General features: G+C 32.4%; 1 protein-coding gene across 1 annotated transcript in view; it reads right to left on the bottom strand.

The window, feature by feature from the left end:
- Positions 1–18,385, bottom strand: part of LOC132753289 (neuropilin and tolloid-like protein 2) — a 64,506-nt gene that overhangs the window by 27,350 nt on the left and 18,771 nt on the right. The window contains exons 2-3 of the mRNA XM_060743743.1: positions 8,490–8,546; positions 3,764–3,928 (exon numbers count right to left, since the gene is read on the bottom strand). Of these exons, the coding sequence (XP_060599726.1) occupies positions 3,764–3,928; positions 8,490–8,546 (222 nt within the window). The remainder of the gene's footprint in view (positions 1–3,763; positions 3,929–8,489; positions 8,547–18,385) is intronic.

Below are 18,385 nucleotides of genomic sequence, written 5' to 3'. Positions count from 1 at the left end.
TGTAGGAACTGGTTAATAAAATAAAACAACAGATAATTTACATAAAAGATAATGCCCGTGCTATGTTTTTTGAAACCTAAATACATTTAGACGTATCAATACAGTTTCACATTCCGCTAACCTTACTTCAAAGGTTAATGTCATGTACATTCATTAAAGTTCATGTATTTACACATCACTTTTTTTAAAATTATTATTCTCTTTTGATGCAAATAAGAAAGAACATGGCATTTCTAGCCTAGGTGTAAATGAGTGTCCTAGATAACTTAGGCATAGAAAAACTCAATCAGAACAAAGGCAGTAAAAGTAAATCTAGCTAAATTATTTTACTTCAAATATAATTGTTTCAGCAAGAAAAATGGAGAGCCGTAACTTTAAAACAAGGGGATTCTTGGACGACTATAAGAACAGATTATTCGCGTCAGACATAACTTTTAATCAAAACAATGCTTTCAAGCGGCGTTCTGTCGTTGAAGTTCATCTTCAATAGCTTGTGATAGAACCAGATTTCATCAATGGCTGATATAAAACGGTAACGAAAGCCAGACTGCTTCGCCAGTAAAACCATAATTTCATGTAACGATTGAAGCTTACCAGAGCACTAACATCAAAGGACCCAAGTTCATAACTAAGTCTACAAGTTACCCGCCTCCAAATTAAAGGAAATTGGATTATTCCTTTCATACACGAATAATGACGTTTATAACGCTTTTTGTGCTACTAACAAGCAGAAAATTCTAAGACACGTCACTAGTATGAAACATAATAATTTCTTTCTTCTATCATACTCCATGTTTGATGTTTTAGGAAACTATTGTATCAAAGTGAAATAAAACGCACTTTGTAATAGGCGGTTATTAATTACACTTCTTACAAGTGAAGAAATCTCTCGATGGCAATAAGATAGGTGATGTCAAACAATAGATGAACTTGCACCAGTAAATAGTGTGTATGTGATGAAGTGTAAATGCATGGGTAAAACTGTGCCATCCAGGGCTTTATTTATCAAGATTTCTATGATAATAGAAAACATCATTCTTCAAATATTTTGAAATTTATTTAAAATCATTAAAATGCCGCCAGTATACTGTCATATATAAGTATAATAAAGTCAATCTGCACCGCTTTACAATAGGACCAGACTATAATATTAGCTGCTAAATATTTAATAACAAATAAAAACCCTGTGTTGAAAATTTAAAAACGATGTGCGGCGGCATGCTCGAGTGATTTACGCATTGGACTTTAGTATAAAAGTAGGTTTGTTAGCCGCGCAGGTTCAAACCCCGTTAGGGCAAACCGTTATTTCCGTGAGAAAGAAACTTTGTACTGGTTGGTCCCAAGTGTTTCAATAAGCTTATAGCTTCCAACACAATCGAATTGAAACTTGAAATTAATCTGTTTAAACTAAACAGGACTACACCATTATACAAATTTAGCATCGTGAGAAATAGAATCTTGACTTATTAAAAATAATAAATGATATTAATATATTTCTCTTTAAGTATCGAGAAAGCACTAAAATGTTCAACATTTTGCACCAAAAAGCATGCATGTAAAGTGAAATAGAAATTCCTATGTTGTCAGTCAACTGAGGTAAATACCTTCATTAATACCTTCATTAATAACAAAAACGATAAGACTATGAGGAACTCATCAGAGTAAAAGCTGTGTAATATTTCTTATGCAAAATTCTAACTCTTAGTTGAAAGAGGTGATAACCCTTGAAATAAATATGTTAGAGTTATGAACCTTGTCAAAAACTTTTTAAAAGTAAGATAACAAACAAGGAAATATTAAATATAAATAACAAAATTAAAAAAGAAGAAGAAATTTGCAAATTAGTTCAAATTAGAGATATTGTAATTCTGGAAATACAGGTGATAGACTTATAAATCTAATAACATAATTATAATGTAGATGTTGCTGTATATTATAAGAGAATTGAATAAATAAAAGACTTTATAGAAAAATAAAGACAATTCTAAGACAAATGGGGGGTAAGGGAGATCATTCTGGAAATATTGACGATAAAACTACATAATTATGATGTGGGAGTTGATATGAGTTGTTATTTTAGAAAAAAATTCTCTAGGGGAAGATAATCTTGGAAATAGTAGAGGTAAGATGATGAATCTTGTCACACATGATGTGGGTGATGACAAGGTGCATATACAAGTTTATTAAGAAATACAGTTATGGTGGGAATGATAACATATTTAGGAAAATGTTCGGGGGAAAATTTTTCCTAGAGTTATGAGCATAGTAACAGACGATGTGATTGATGATAAGGAACATGCATTAGAAGTTTGAAATAGATCACCAATAAAATTAATAGGAAGCGCGATTAAAAGTTACATTTTTTTTAAGAAAAAAAAAGTACAAGGGGAGATAATTCTGGAAACATTGCTTCTAGAGTAATGGCTTTTGTCACATGCTATGTGTTTTTTATTAGTGGAATATATTATTTGAAATTTGAAGAAGATACCTTACAAAATAAAGAAGTTATAGTAAAAATATTTTACTACACAAACACTTTAAATTAGAAATATGTACGCCGACGCAGATGCCGACGCCAACGTCGGCATGAGTAGGACAGGCGTCCACATATTGCAAAAAGTCGAGCTTAAAATGAAAGTGTTTAATATACAATCATACAAAATCTTTAACAATTTGCAACACCTCATTACTCATTCAGACTTTTGATTAAACGGTGAAATATTAATATAATTGTATTCATTTATTAAAAGTCTACTAGCAGAATTATTGAAAAGTGGAAATGAAGAGTAATATTCAAAGTTCTAGGTTACAATGTGTGTGGTGCTTTCGAGAACGTTACAAGAACATTCCTTTTACTCTATTTCTCTAAAATACAACGAGAGATTTTATGATATACCTTGTCTTGTATTTACTAACGTCATCATTTTGCTTTCAACTCTGGTGGAGTGATTGTATCATTGTACAAGGAATATATACACGTACCAAATTCTCGCGATACAAATAATTGAAACTGTCATTTATCTTTGATAGACAAGATAAACTACTCATATGATGTATCAAAAAGATTTTTTTCTTTTTACAGAAGATAGTTGTCCAAGACTTAGTACGTCTCAAACACCTTACGGTATCCTGTAAGTAAGGTCATGAATATTTATTTTTAATATGAGCCGCGTCATGACAAAACCAACACAGTGCGTTTGCGACCAGCATGGATCTAGACCAGCCTGCGCATCCGCGCAGTCTGGTCTGGATTCATGCTGTTCGTTTACCAACTCTATTACAAGTAGAGAAACTGATAGCTAACAGCATGAATCCTGATCAGACTGCGTTGGTTTTGTCGTGACGCGGCTCATAATTATATTCTTTATAAAAACTTGCACAATCATTACATTTACCAGACAAGTAAGACATCACTAACCTGTATGAAGTGTAATGTAAGTGGGCTTAAAGTGTTTTAAGTGTGTTTAAAATCAGATATGCATGTCTTTATTGATTTATTAAGAATTATGTTGCAATACATCAGCTTAAAATGCAATAAAAATAATGATTTAAAATAACGTAAGACGCCGCCAGCGTAATAAAGCCTAATATATTGACGATTTTCATCTTCAATAACAAACATATATTGCAATATCGACCGACTAATCTAACCGTTTGATGTTTGTTTTTTCTGAAGTTGCTAATTATATTTTGAAATACCTGTTTTATTGTTGTCAATATTTTTCTTTACACTACACTTGACAGGAATAAAATGTTGACATACCTTGAAGATACATGACACAGTCAATGTTATTTGGGTATTGTGAAGGATATCCTGGGCTATAAAATTCCATATTGTGATAGTTTCCATGAGTAAAATTGTAGCAGTCTGGATTAATATTGTCGTTTACCATGGGAGGGGGATCCACTGTCAATAATGATGGACCCACTGAAAAGTAGAAATTATACATATCAGATATCTTTCCGCCATTAAGCAAAACATGAAAATGTATTTTAATGTATAGAACGTGACCAGTTTCTTTCACAATATAACTGAACTGTGACATTACTAATAATATGCTTAATGCAGTAAGTATTGTTGTATTTTAATCTAAAAAGAAGACAAGGTGCAAACATTTTTGAGACAACACCTGCTAATATCTAAACCAAATATTTGCCAAATGTCACCGTAATTTAAGACAAACCTATTAAATGAACAAGCGTGCGTAAATAAAAGAAAAGCTTTTAATAAGTTTTAAGAAATGATAACGTTATTACGAAAAGATAAGACCCTAACAAGTCAGCACATTTTTTGTTTTCAAAATATTTTCCATATCATAATTAGCAATGATATTCGGAACAACTTTAAATCTGTTGAGATAACAGGAAGTTAAACAAGCCGGGCATTTTATCATATTCTATCTATAAATATAAGTAATTGCCTCAGTCAGGAAGAATACTTTAGTATCTGAATCTTCATCTTGATGTTCAGATTTTATATTTGAAATTGTGACACATAAATTAGCTTGAATGTAGCCCAAATAATCAACGTTATCATTCTATAAACAAGATACACATTTTATATAGAGAATGTTTCTGTTTGAGCGGTTAATAAAGTATTTCTCTACCCTAGATAAATAGCCAACAAATCTACATATAACGCATTTGTTTTACATATCCCAAATTTAAAGGCTTTATGTTCCCTCAAAATTTTAGTGCATTTTTAAAAGGATTTTAAATATATTGTCACATACATTTTATGGAAGCTACAAAGACAGAAATGCATCTTCAGTCATACGGCTATACATCTTCAGTCATACGGAGTCATACGGCTTTGCATCTTCAGTCATACGGCTATACATGATAAGTTGAGGCAGTTTGTTTGAATGTAAAGATAGCTAATACAATTTGTAAGGTCTGACCACAATTGACAAACGGACTTAAAAAGTATGCATTGTATCATTTTCTTTGAAAGTCACTAAGAAGAACATTTCTTTTTTTAGAATCACAAGACAATTTTGATGTGTATTTATTGAACTGTAACAAAAATGTATTTCATCAAAATTACCAGGTGTGTAACAGGTTCATTTTTACTACTTTTAACCGTTTCTAAATTTATGAATGAAACTTGGCTGATTAATAACTGTTGTTATTATGTTTCGCAAACTTATCATACGAAACCACCTGTCGTCTGCAATTACAGAAATTCTTCTGATCTAGACACAGAAATTATAAGATTAACACGTGCTAAACGAACTATATCTTTTGGCTGATCGTCAATTTTAAACACGAAAATTTGGGTTTTCAAGCACGTGTTTCAACGGTTACATACTATAAATTGATAGTAAAGAAAGCATGTTTAATGCCAACCGAACTCCCACTATTAAGATTTATGTGTGTTCATTGGCAGGATAAAAACTTTATACCAAACTTGATTGGTAAAAGATTAACCCAAACGCCAATTAAACTTTTGCAATTATTATTGTAAAAGAATTGCTGACAAATTAATACGCCTCTTAAAATATAGTTCCTATAACTGGGTGTATATTCATTTTTACGGATGGATTGAAGAGAATGTTTGGAGTTATAGATAATAAACAAAAGGAAAATTCAAGTTGAGTCTTTTTTTAAAGTATGGCAAAATATGCATTTCTATAAATAACGATTTACAAAAAATAATTATTCTAACCAAGTTCATATAACAAACATACACACTTGGTCTTGCTTATCATAAATTGTTTTAAAGTTCCACATATTCGAGCCAAGTGATTATAAATTGTGCCAATGAATGGCTGGTTATAGATTTACCATGATCATCAATGCACTCATAACTTTTGACGTTCAAGTACGACCTTTGACATTTTGACTGCTGAACCGAAACTTGTTGTGTCTTAATAAGCAGCATATTAATACATAATTAATTCAAAACCTACACTCAAATACAAAAGTTATACACAAATGAAGACCAAGATGATTGACGAACAAATGCTGCGCTACTGCTACTGATGTGCTACTGCTACTGATGATCTACTGCTACTGCCAATTTCATGTTTTATAATTTTGCTACTGCTATTGCTGTGCTTCTGCTATTGCCAACTTCAAGTTTTATAATTTTGCTACTGCTACTCTTGTGCTACTGCTACTACCAACTTCACGTTTTATAATTCTGCTACTGCTGTGCTACTGCTACTGCCAACTTCACGTTTTATAATTTTGCTACTGTTACTGCTGTGCTACTGCCAACTTCACGTTTTAAAATTTTGCTACTGCTACTGCTGTGCTACTGCTACTGCTGTACTATTGCTACTGCTTTGCTTCTGCTACTGCCAATGTCACGTTTTATAATTTTGCTACTGCTACTCCTGTGCTACTGCTGCGCTACTGCTACTGCTGTACTAATGCTACTGCTGTACTACTGCTACTGCTCTGCTGCTACTACTACTGCTACTCTTCTATTGCCAATTTGAAGTTTTTATTTGTTTAGGTCGTCAGACCAAACAAATAATGGTAGCCAAATTTCAGACCCTGATGTTCTTATTTGCAAATGCCGAAAGTAGTCCAAACTCCTCGAAGCGGTTACTTCCCTTCATATGTACATTAACGCCGAAAAATTAAGGGGAGATCACTGCGTAAAGATTGTCAAATGACAGGCGCATTTATTTTCGTAACGAAAAAATAGTTCCCAATTGGTCGAAGATTTCTAATATTGTGTTATTCTTATAGATATACATGCTTACATTCAGCTCCATGATTATTTACTTCAGTGTTAATCAAAAGGTTTATTGTGAACAAAATATATCGAAATTAATAACGGTTTCGAACTCTAATTTAGAATAACATGGTATTCGTCAGACTGTTATCTTATAGCCCCCGTGGTCGAGGGGTTTACACGCTCGCTTTGGAAGCGATAGGTCTGGAGTTCAAATTCCAGTTCAGGCTACTTTTTTTAAGCCAAATAAACATTGAATTGAATATCAGTGCAGTGTTGCAATTAGTCTTATAGCCAATTTACTATATTTAGTATAATTTACAACACTGGAAACAGCATTGGTGACACTATACAAACAAATTGGTTTAAAATCTCACAACCTTCACCTTTCTGACATTCTGAGGCCCAAACAAATTCAGCGCTTTCTGTGCTTTGATATAATTTTGCTACTGCTATTTTTATAATATTGCTGCTGCTACTGCTACTGCCAATTTCACGTTAAATAATTTTGCTACTGCTACTTTTATAATCTTGCTGCTGCTACTGCCAATTTCACGTTATATAATTTTGCTACTGCTACTGCTTACTTCGCGTTTCTTTTTGCTGCTAACTGCTTCTGTCTACTTGCCAAACATCCAGGAATGACAGAATTGATGATCGGATAAAACCATCAATGTATTTTTATGAAAATATCATACAGTATAAGGTATAGGTATATGGCAAAATTGTTGACCGTACACAAACATTTATAAGAAAAGTGTGTCCTTGATCTTTGAGCTACATATATGGATCTAGCGGACTTAACATCGGCTCAATATGCATTTAAAAAGATCATGAATGACAAAGAAAAGTGTGGACAAACGAAAGAACGGACTTACCAAGTATTGTTTTTTTTTTTTTGTTTGTTTGTTTTTTTTTTCTTTTCCTTTTATCTTTATGTGATATTTTTTCATATAAGCCAGTGAAAATTACCACTAAAACTTACGGTAATAACCCGCATCTATAAACAAGATAACGGAAACTAAATTATACATAAGAGAAAATGTAAATCCTTCTATCAAACATTTTCATCAGCACGAAAATCTAGTGAATGATCTTTCAAAACATGAAGTATCACACATTGTGATCTAGACTGTTAAACAGCAGTAGTGGTGTTATCTAAGTTATCCAACACGATCAAGAACTAATGTTGCATTATGCGAATAAAGAAACACCATGGAAAACTAATGCTGCAGATACGTCAAGTCATTTAACATGTAAATCATCTTGTTCAAGCTTTATCATTTTCTTTTCAAGCATATTGCCGAGATATGATCTATGACTAAAGCTAGCACTGTAATAAAGATTCACGTTATATCAAGTGTATAGATATAATGATAATGATTTTGGTGATCGTATATGAGATATTAAAGAAATTTACAAAATTGGCTATTGTAGAGAGATGGTTGTTGCTAAGAGGGTTTGTGTCACAGATGAAACTGTTATTAGTTTTACAATTATTGAGTTTGTAGGTGTACTGGGGATACTGCTGGACCCTTTCAAGTGTTTTCATATGTATGTGTACATGTATTTATTGATACTGACAGCATAAAAAAACAAACAAAAAAAAACGTCATGCTTTATTTTTCTTAATAATTTTGTTCTTTGACTGGTTAAAACAACTTGACTTTAAAGTTTATAGAATACTGGAACCATTTTACCAATTTTAACTTGATGTTAGACATAAAGTTTATAGGATGTTATGCAACAAGCATGTTGTGATAATAAAGAGTAGAGAATAAAATTGGTTAAACCTGCTTACATTCTGATGTAGTTGCTAGATGAAAAATTACTGCTAACACTGGAAGACACTGGAATCCTGAAAAAAATAAACAAAATATGTATGTAATTGTAATATTTTATAATGTAGGCGTAAACATATGATGACTAAGTAATTAATTATATGTACCATATTCTAAGACCATGCAAAGTTCAATTTTGTATTTCATTTTGCCTAAGTGTATGTTTGTAACAGTAGAGAACTTCCTTAACGTAAATATATGAAAATGAGATGTTACTGCAATAATTTACTGGCATATAACAATGACAACTATTTTTCTTTTTCATTTATGACAAGAGTCATAGTCATATGTTTTCGTTCTTTAATTTAATTACATTGTACCCCACCCATTGATTTAAGCTTCTTCCAGCACTTAGATAATTAGACGTAAAGACTAGAAGAAAAATGCAGAGGAGAAAAAAAACAAGAATACAAATGAAAGTGACGGGGAAAATTTTGCTTCTGTAATACTTAACAGTGAGTCACATGCTAAGAGAGCGATGGTTAATAAATTCCGTAGCCACACGTTAGCAGTCGGTTGGTAAAAACCGTCTGAATGAAGAATATTATCGGTAACGACATAAGGTACTATGATTGGAGTTATGACTACAATGCTAAAGCTCAATTACAAACAATCCCAGCTAGAGAACAGCGCTGTATATGTAAACAGTTTGTAAACATATGGCAGGATCAAGGTGGCCAGTATACCGCTATGTTTTCACAACACAGTGGGTTTTATGAACATATATACATGTATTTCGATCATGGATATTAATGCATTATTGATAATTGGAGATCCGCTACATTTAAAATGACGTCATTCCATCGCCTTTCAATACAGGATTGGAGCAGTACCTCTAGACGCTTGCAGAAATCATGATCACAAAATAGACAAATATCGTTTTTTGCCGATTATTACATTTTTTATTCACTATCGTAGTACATAAATCGGTGTGAAAAGATGAATTAGACCTTTTAAAGCTCATTCTGTTGGGTGAAAAGGCAAGATTTTAGCATTTTATCATTCAAGCGCCTTGTCCGATATGTACTGGAATGCGGTATTTAGTGTGGTGCTCCAATCCTTTTTTTAGTCTCCCTCCTTTTTAAATATATAAAGATGACGTAGTTCCGCCATTATGAATGCTTCCAAGAAAATAATGCGAAAATTACATGGTTTTGTGAATTCTATTCGAACTTTATTGATATGATAATATAAATATGGAAGAAAAAATTCAAACGATGGCTGGCAGTCTCGGGTAATTGACAACACTTCCCTTACTGTCGTAAACGGCTACCGTTAATTCGCAGTATAAACATAATTTGTATTACTTTAATTAGAAAGTCAAGACATTTCCATAAATTGGGTCCTGTAAGATGATTGTTTAAATAGACTTCGTTCCATTTTTGCCTATGTTTGTACGTTCCTCATAATAACACTGAATATTTACAAGATCACAAATTGCCAACAATGGTTACTGTGGTTTGGAAAATCTACAAACGTGCAGCTTTCATCATATTTTGCATCACATAAAATTAAAATGCACTATTCAAAGGAAAAGAATCACACAATAATGTTAGTTTTGACTATTTTCCATTACAGATCAATATATATTACGACAAATACGTGTTTTTAATTTAAAGCATTTTTATAGAGACTTGCAGGACTGTTTATCAGTTCGAATGAATATCATATATGGGTCTTTCAACCAAAGGAAAATGTGATTAAGTGGTGTGAAATATTAACGCACGCGTCAATTGAAATTACATCATGCGCAGGTAAGTGTCATAGGAATTTGTGCGTGACCTAAGCAAGTAGTGATCCTGTTTAGGTCTCCTGTACTCAACTTTTACCTTTACCTTATACTATTATACATATAATATAACAGTTTCAATAATATTATACATATAATATAACATATCTATGATATTAGAACTATACATATAATATAACATATCTATGATATTAGAACTATACATATAATATAACATATCTATGATATTAGAACTATACATATAATATAACATATCTATGATATTAGAACTATACATATAATATAACATATCTATGATATTAGAACTATACATATAATATAACATATCTATGATATTAGAACTATACATATAATATAACATATCTATGATATTAGAACTATACATATAATATAACATTTCTATGATATATCAGGGCAAATGTGATGATCATAAGAGAAACCGGTTGGCAAATTATTAAATAAGTTAACTCATGGACTGTGTTTTTTGTTTTATTTTTTATATTTTTTATAATTAAGTATATTAAGGCATTCAGTATCTCGTGTATGACCCATTAGCCTGAATGCAAGCAAGACACCTTTGTTTCATTGACATAATTATTGCAGCAATTACTGTTTTGGAATATTATTCCATTATTGCTCTAAGACTTGTTGAAGTTATGTTACATTTTGTTGAGAGGGTAAACTTGTACAGACTCTACGGCCTAAATCATCCCATACATGTCAAATCGGTGACATGTTGGGCGACATCGCTGGTCAGTCCAGCACATTAATTTGACTTCTCTGAAGAAATGAAGCTGTTCTGACAGCTCTGTAAGCCGGAGCATTATCCTGTTGGAAGTCATATTGACCATTTCTGAAGTGTTGTCTAATAGGTCGGTTGTGACTTTTGTGAATGCGGGTTACCATGCGTTTTCGAATAGACGCAGTGACAGTAACATTTTTTAACTGTCACATGTGTCCTTCAATATGCATTTTTTTAAAATCGAATATGCTCTTCCTTATAAAAAAGCAAACACCCAACCGATGCGTTTTCAAAGTCGGTCAGTGTATAACATTTCTATGATATTATACATACATTATAAAACTTCTATAATATTATCTTATTGAATGTTTTAATTTTGTGTATTAAATATTTGTAAACCTTAAACGCATAGAGAACCGTTACAAAAACTAATACTAAATAATAGACCAACTAGATGAAGTGTTTTTTATAAAATGTAATTATCATGTTTATTTACTTCAAGGTGTTTATAGCAGTTGCATAAGCGATGATAGTGGCAAAGCACTCATATGAAACGTTGATACAGACATTGCATTTTGTAACATATCATGTACACATTCACCCACTTTTACATATGGTAAGTCAAACCACATGGCTTTTATTTTGACAACAACTTGCTCCATTTTGGATGGGATTACGAACTTGTTTTGTTATTTATGTAACCCTACACTTTATATAACTCAATTTGTGGCAGGAAAAACAGCAGCAGACGAGATAAAATAGTATTAAAGAGCTTCGTCTTAATGACTGAACGTTTGTTCATTAATAATATTAAATGCTTGCTTCAAGTTGATTATATAATCATAATCTAATTACACGTTAATCAAATGTTACTTTGCAGCATACGGGAAACGGTAGTGGGTTCCACGAATCCAAAATATTTTGATTTTCTATGTAAATGTATTTTGGTGATATCCGATTTTTTCCATATTATTATATATATATTTTTCTTAATTATTATTATTATATTATGTGGTTACATAATAACTGAAATCATTCAATAATGATAAAAGTAAGGGGGTAAAATGCAGTCTTTTTATACTACGATCTAATTATTCATCTGAAATATTGAACGTCAAATGGATTATCCTAAATGTAATAATAAAGCATCAAGATTACTGTAACATGTTGAAATTTGTTCTTGTCAAAAAGCAAATATGCACGAATTTTATCAGCGATATCATGCTACATGCTGTTTGACTAATTGAAATAAACTTTCAAAACTATATTTTTCATAAATATATAAGATACTTCATTAGATGAACCTGCACATTCCATGACCTTTTACAGCTTAGCAGTATTGCATGTATATTTGTAATTAAATATAAAAGAATTTGATATCGGAATTAATTATGGTGACTGAACTGGCGTAAAAGAGGGAACTTATGCTTTATTTTCAAAATGAGTTTATGTTAGTTTAACAACATTGCAGCCACGTATTTCGGACCACCGCTATGTACCCATTACTGTAATAAGGATATTCGGTTCGTGCACATACGCTGTAATTACAATACATGGTTAGCATCAATTTTAATGAAGTAATTAGTTTTGTCTATAAAGCCCAGACCTGTTCTCTACAACAACTGTTTCTCGGTGAAATGGGTTAATTTTGATTCTAGTAAACGATTCATTTTCATACAAGAAAGCACGAACACGTGACCCATTTTGCGTAAGTGCTTTTATTTTTCTATATTCAATTATTCCTTAGAAATGTTGATAAAGAATAGCTTCCTATCTAAGGTTGTTTTTTTCCATGTATTACAGTAGTTGTTATTCGTTATTTGGTGTGTGTATATTGTCACAGACGTATATATTAAATAGAAAGATTTCCGTGTATCTATTTTATAACCTGTTTTCAGGGTTAACTAATTAGATTTAAAAGAACATTAATTTTTTAGCATCATAGTAATCGGGTTAAATACATGAAAAAACAGGGGTAAATATTTTAAAGAACAATTGACATTTTACAACATTTTACGGGGGCGTTGTTCATTGCTGGGAAAGCTCCCGACTTGGGAAGCTTTCGCTTTTTTCCTGAACACTTTTGCGTTTTAAAGAAAAAGTACAAATTTTGTAAATAAAAATATATACGTAATATGCCATTCGGATGAGTGATATAATCACATAAAGGCTGAAAGATTAATGTTATTGTCATATGAAGACAGGGCAAACCTGTGTCTTGTTATTTAACAACATGTAAGGTGCCTATCACGTGAATAATTCATCGTTTGATTTGTAATAATTTGTCATAAAAGAAGCAACACAGTGATATACACAAAAAAAACATTGTCACCATCATAGATACTTTTATTTCCTCCAATATTGAAGAGCATATCATATTTACAGAGGTGAACATAGACATATACATAAACAAGTATAATACATATTAACAAAATAGTATATCCAATTTAACATCGTTCATATAGTAAGAAGAAATCTTTTAAAAAATTTACATTAACCAATAAAAATATACAATTAGAAAAAAAATATAAAAAATAAATCTTTAAATTACAATTTTTTCAGAGTTTTTTTGTCTTAGCAATTTAAAAGATACTTTTTCAAGGATCGTATATACTCAAGAGGGGAATATTAAATTAAAAAACATTATCAAGTATTTTATAAGCTCAAGGGGTAAGTATTTAAAGTACAGACAAAATTTTTCTAGTATAACTTATCAAGGTATCATATATTGCTCAGGAGGTAAGTATCAAATGTACAGGCAAATATTAACTAGTATACTGTACAGACAAATATTAACTAGTACAATGTATACTTATCAAGGTATCATATTGCTCAAGAGGTGAGTATCAAATGTACAGACAAATATTAATTAGTATACTTATCAAGGTATCATATATATCTCAAATGGTAAGTATCAAATGTGCAGACAAATATTAACTAGTATACTTATCAAGGTATCATGTATTGCTCAGGAGGTAAGTATCAGATGTACAGACATATATTAACTAGTATTCTGTACAGACAAATATTAACTAATGTACTTATCAAGGTATCATATATTACTCAAGAGGTAAGTATCAAATGTACATACACAAATATTAACTAGTATACTGCACAGACAAATATTAACTAGTATTCTTATTAAGGTATCATATATTGCTCAAGAAGTCAGTATCAAATGTACAAACAAATATTCGGCTGATCCGGATTCTAACTACGAACGTTATGCATGTAAGTCAGTTGTAACACTAAAATTAAAGAAATAACCGATCTTTGACAAAACTAGAAACAAGAAATGAAATAATGTTTCTTGGTATTTTCAGTCTGTCCAAATTGCTGCACGTAGATATTAGCGAAATGAGCAAGCGGTATATGTCGGCCTCTTACAATACTCAGGTCACCCTATGCTGTATGCATGAAGGACTTTCAAATGAAACATGAAACTTTCAGCTACAAAATTATGGTAATGTAATCAAGCTTAACCCATTACTTCATATACACGCCTTTTAACGCCTTTTTCACCCCCCCCTCTTTTTGTTGTCTCAAATGATGAAAAAATGCCTTATTTAGGCCCCAAACACTTGGTTTTGTTTGAGAAATGTTGTTAAAAAAAGTGACCTCTTTTTCGGCGCGGCCCCCCAACCAAAAGATACATCAGGGGGTTGCCAGAAGGGGGATGTGCCCTCTTCTGTTTGGGGGGTTTGAAGGGGGGCGGAGTCCCCCTCATCGCCAAGAAAATTTTGGGCTTGTGAGAGGCTGTAAATGACCCCAGATTGATCATAAGGTAACGTGTAAGCAACGCTGAAAAGCATTTGACTCTATCTCAATCCATTGAGAAGTTGCAGCACTTTGAAATCAATTTTGATGGAAAAAATCAACGCAAAATAGTGATTTTTTGGCAATTTTGAGATGTCCCCTCGTTGCCATGGTAACAGAAAATTTAAGCCTGAGCATGTTGTTGCAAGGGCAATGGTCCAGTCAACATTTGTGCCAAGTTTGATTAGTGTTGAAGCAGTTTTTATAGTATTATAGCAATTTGAACTTGTAACGGGAGACTTTTCAATGAAAACAGCCATTTTTCACAAAATGCTCATGAAGCAATGGGTTAATGAAAAAAATCAAAAAATCTACAAAACAACAATTTTTCTTCAAATTTATATGACAGGCCATAATGAAAAAACGCGATTTAGGGTAATCTAAAAACAACAATTTTTCATCAATTTATATGACAGGCCATGTTTAACATGAAAAAACGCGATTTAGGGTAATTTCAAGTATTTTCATCATTTTCTGTTAACCCATTACTTCATATACACGCCTTTTAACGCCTTTTTCACCCCCCCCCCTTTTTGTTGTCTCAAATGATGAAAAAATGCCTTATTTAGGCCCCAAACACTTGGTTTTGTTTGAGAAATGTTGTTAAAAAAAGTGACCTCTTTTTCGGCGCGGCCCCCCAACCAAAAGATACATCAGGGGGTTGCCAGAAGGGGGATGTGCCCCCTTCTGTTTGGGGGGTTTGAAGGGGGCGGAGTCCCCTCATCGCCAAGAAAATTTTGGGCTTGTGAGAGGCTGTAAATGACCCCAGATTGATCATAAGGTAACGTGTAAGCAACGCTGAAAAGCATTTGACTCTATCTCAATCCATTGAGAAGTTGCAGCACTTTGAAATCAATTTTGATGGAAAAAATCAACGCAAAATAGTGATTTTTGGCAATTTTGAGATGTCCCCTCGTTGCCATGGTAACAGAAAATTTAAGCCTGAGCATGTTGTTGCAAGGGCAATGGTCCAGTCAACATTTGTGCCAAGTTTGATTAGTGTTGAAGCAGTTTTTATAGTATTATAGCAATTTGAACTTGTAACGGGAGACTTTTCAATGAAAACAGCCATTTTTCACAAAATGCTCATGAAGCAATGGGTTAATGAAAAAATTAAAAAAATCTACAAAACAACAATTTTTCATCAAATTTATATGACAGGCCATGTTTAAACATGAAAAAACGCGGGTAATTTCAGGTTTTCATCATTTCTTTAATGAAAAAATTAAAAAAATCTACAAAACACAATTTTCATCAATTTATATGACAGCCATTTTAAACATGAAAAACGCGATTAGGGTAATTTCAAGTTTTCTCATTTTCTGTTAACCCATTACTTCATATACACGCCTTTTAACGCCTTTTTCACCCCCCCCCCCTTTTTGTTGTCTCAAATGATGAAAAAAATGCCTTATTTAGGCCCCAAACACTTGGTTTTGTTTGAGAAATGTTGTTAAAAAAAGTGACCTCTTTTTCGGCGCGGCCCCCCAACCAAAAGATACATCAGGGGGTTGCCAGAAGGGGGATGTGCCCCCTTCTGTTTGGGGGGTTTGAAGGGGGGCGGAGTCCCCCTCATCGCCAAGAAAATTTTGGGCTTGTGAGAGGCTGTAAATGACCCAGATTGATCATAAGGTAACGTGTAAGCAACGCTGAAAAGCATTTGACTCTATCTCAATCCATTGAGAAGTTGCAGCACTTTGAAATCAATTTTGATGGAAAAAATCAACGCAAAATAGTGATTTTTGGCAATTTTGAGATGTCCCCTCGTTGCCATGGTAACAGAAAATTTAAGCCTGAGCATGTTGTTGCAAGGGCAATGGTCCAGTCAACATTTGTGCCAAGTTTGATTAGTGTTGAAGCAGTTTTTATAGTATTATAGCAATTTGAACTTGTAACGGGAGACTTTTCAATGAAAACAGCCATTTTTCACAAAATGCTCATGAAGCAATGGGTTAATGAAAAAAATAAAAAAATCTACAAAACAACAATTTTTCATCAAATTTATATGACAGGCCATGTTTAAACATGAAAAAACGCGATTTAGGGTAATTTCAAGTATTTTCATCATTTTCTGTTAACCCATTACTTCATATACACGCCTTTTAACGCCTTTTTCACCCCCCCCCCCTTTTTGTTGTCTCAAATGATGAAAAAATGCCTTATTTAGGCCCCAAACACTTGGTTTTGTTTGAGAAATGTTGTTAAAAAAAGTGACCTCTTTTTCGGCGCGGCCCCCAACCAAAAGATACATCAGGGGGTTGCCAGAAGGGGGATGTGCCCCCTTCTGTTTGGGGGGTTTGAAGGGGGGCGGAGTCCCCCTCATCGCCAAGAAAATTTTGGGCTTGTGAGAGGCTGTAAATGACCCCAGATTGATCATAAGGTAACGTGTAAGCAACGCTGAAAAGCATTTGACTCTATCTCAATCCATTGAGAAGTTGCAGCACTTTGAAATCAATTTTGATGGAAAAAATCAACGCAAAATAGTGATTTTTGGCAATTTTGAGATGTCCCCTCGTTGCCATGGTAACAGAAAATTTAAGCCTGAGCATGTTGTTGCAAGGGCAATGGTCCAGTCAACATTTGTGCCAAGTTTGATTAGTGTTGAAGCAGTTTTTATAGTATTATAGCAATTTGAACTTGTAACGGGAGACTTTTCAATGAAAACAGCCATTTTTCACAAAATGCTCATGAAGCAATGGGTTAAACAACGATAATGAATAAAAACTTGATTTGTTAAATAAAGTAAACAATTTTGAAATATAAACTTTAAAGACTACTCTTTGGAATATTTCTTTTTGTGGTACCTGGTAATGATTTGCAGTTATAGATGATTTTTCATTCATTCATGTTTGCAACATTGATCTGAAATGTACGACTAAATTAGATTGATTCATAATGCTATTATTACAGTGAAATTATATTCTTATTATTTTTACCGTGAAATAAACAAATATATTTTTTTATTTATATATCTGTAATCTATTAAAAAGCAAGACATAGAAACAAAAATCCATTATATAATTAATCATCGTGTGAGACTATAAGCACAGGTTAATTAAGAGAGACCTTTCAAGGGCATCTCGAATGTTTGCCTCTTCAAATCTCGCTAGATGTTATATTTCTAACGTAGAATCACTATAATATACCAGTGTGTACCACTTACAATAATTATATGAATTAGGAACGTAACAAATGTTCCTATCATTGTTTTTATAATTGAGGATAAAAGTTTGTGGGGTTTTTTTGTGTTTTTTTTTTGTTGTGGTTTTTTTTGTAGTTGTTTTTTTTTACATTTTTAAAATGTATTAGTCTGTTTTGTTATTTTGATCACAAATGATCTTTGTTAAGCATGTTTAATTGTTTTTTTCTTCTTCTTTGATGTTGTTGTTGTTTTTCTTATTCATATAAGCCTACTTAAAATATGTGATACGAAAATATGATTTATATTCTATTTTCGTCAGATACAGATTGCAATTTGTTTTGGCACTTTTACATTTCTGAAATATTAACGGAAGCCAAGTGTGTCTAATATAATTCAAATTTTACTT

This window comes from Ruditapes philippinarum, unplaced genomic scaffold (genome assembly GCF_026571515.1).
Source record: "Ruditapes philippinarum isolate M1 unplaced genomic scaffold, ASM2657151v2 ctg1276_1_1_1_1, whole genome shotgun sequence".
Lineage (NCBI taxonomy): Eukaryota > Metazoa > Mollusca > Bivalvia > Venerida > Veneridae > Ruditapes > Ruditapes philippinarum.
The sequence above is the reverse complement of the archived record's forward strand: the minus strand, read 5'-3'. Positions and strand labels throughout refer to the sequence as shown.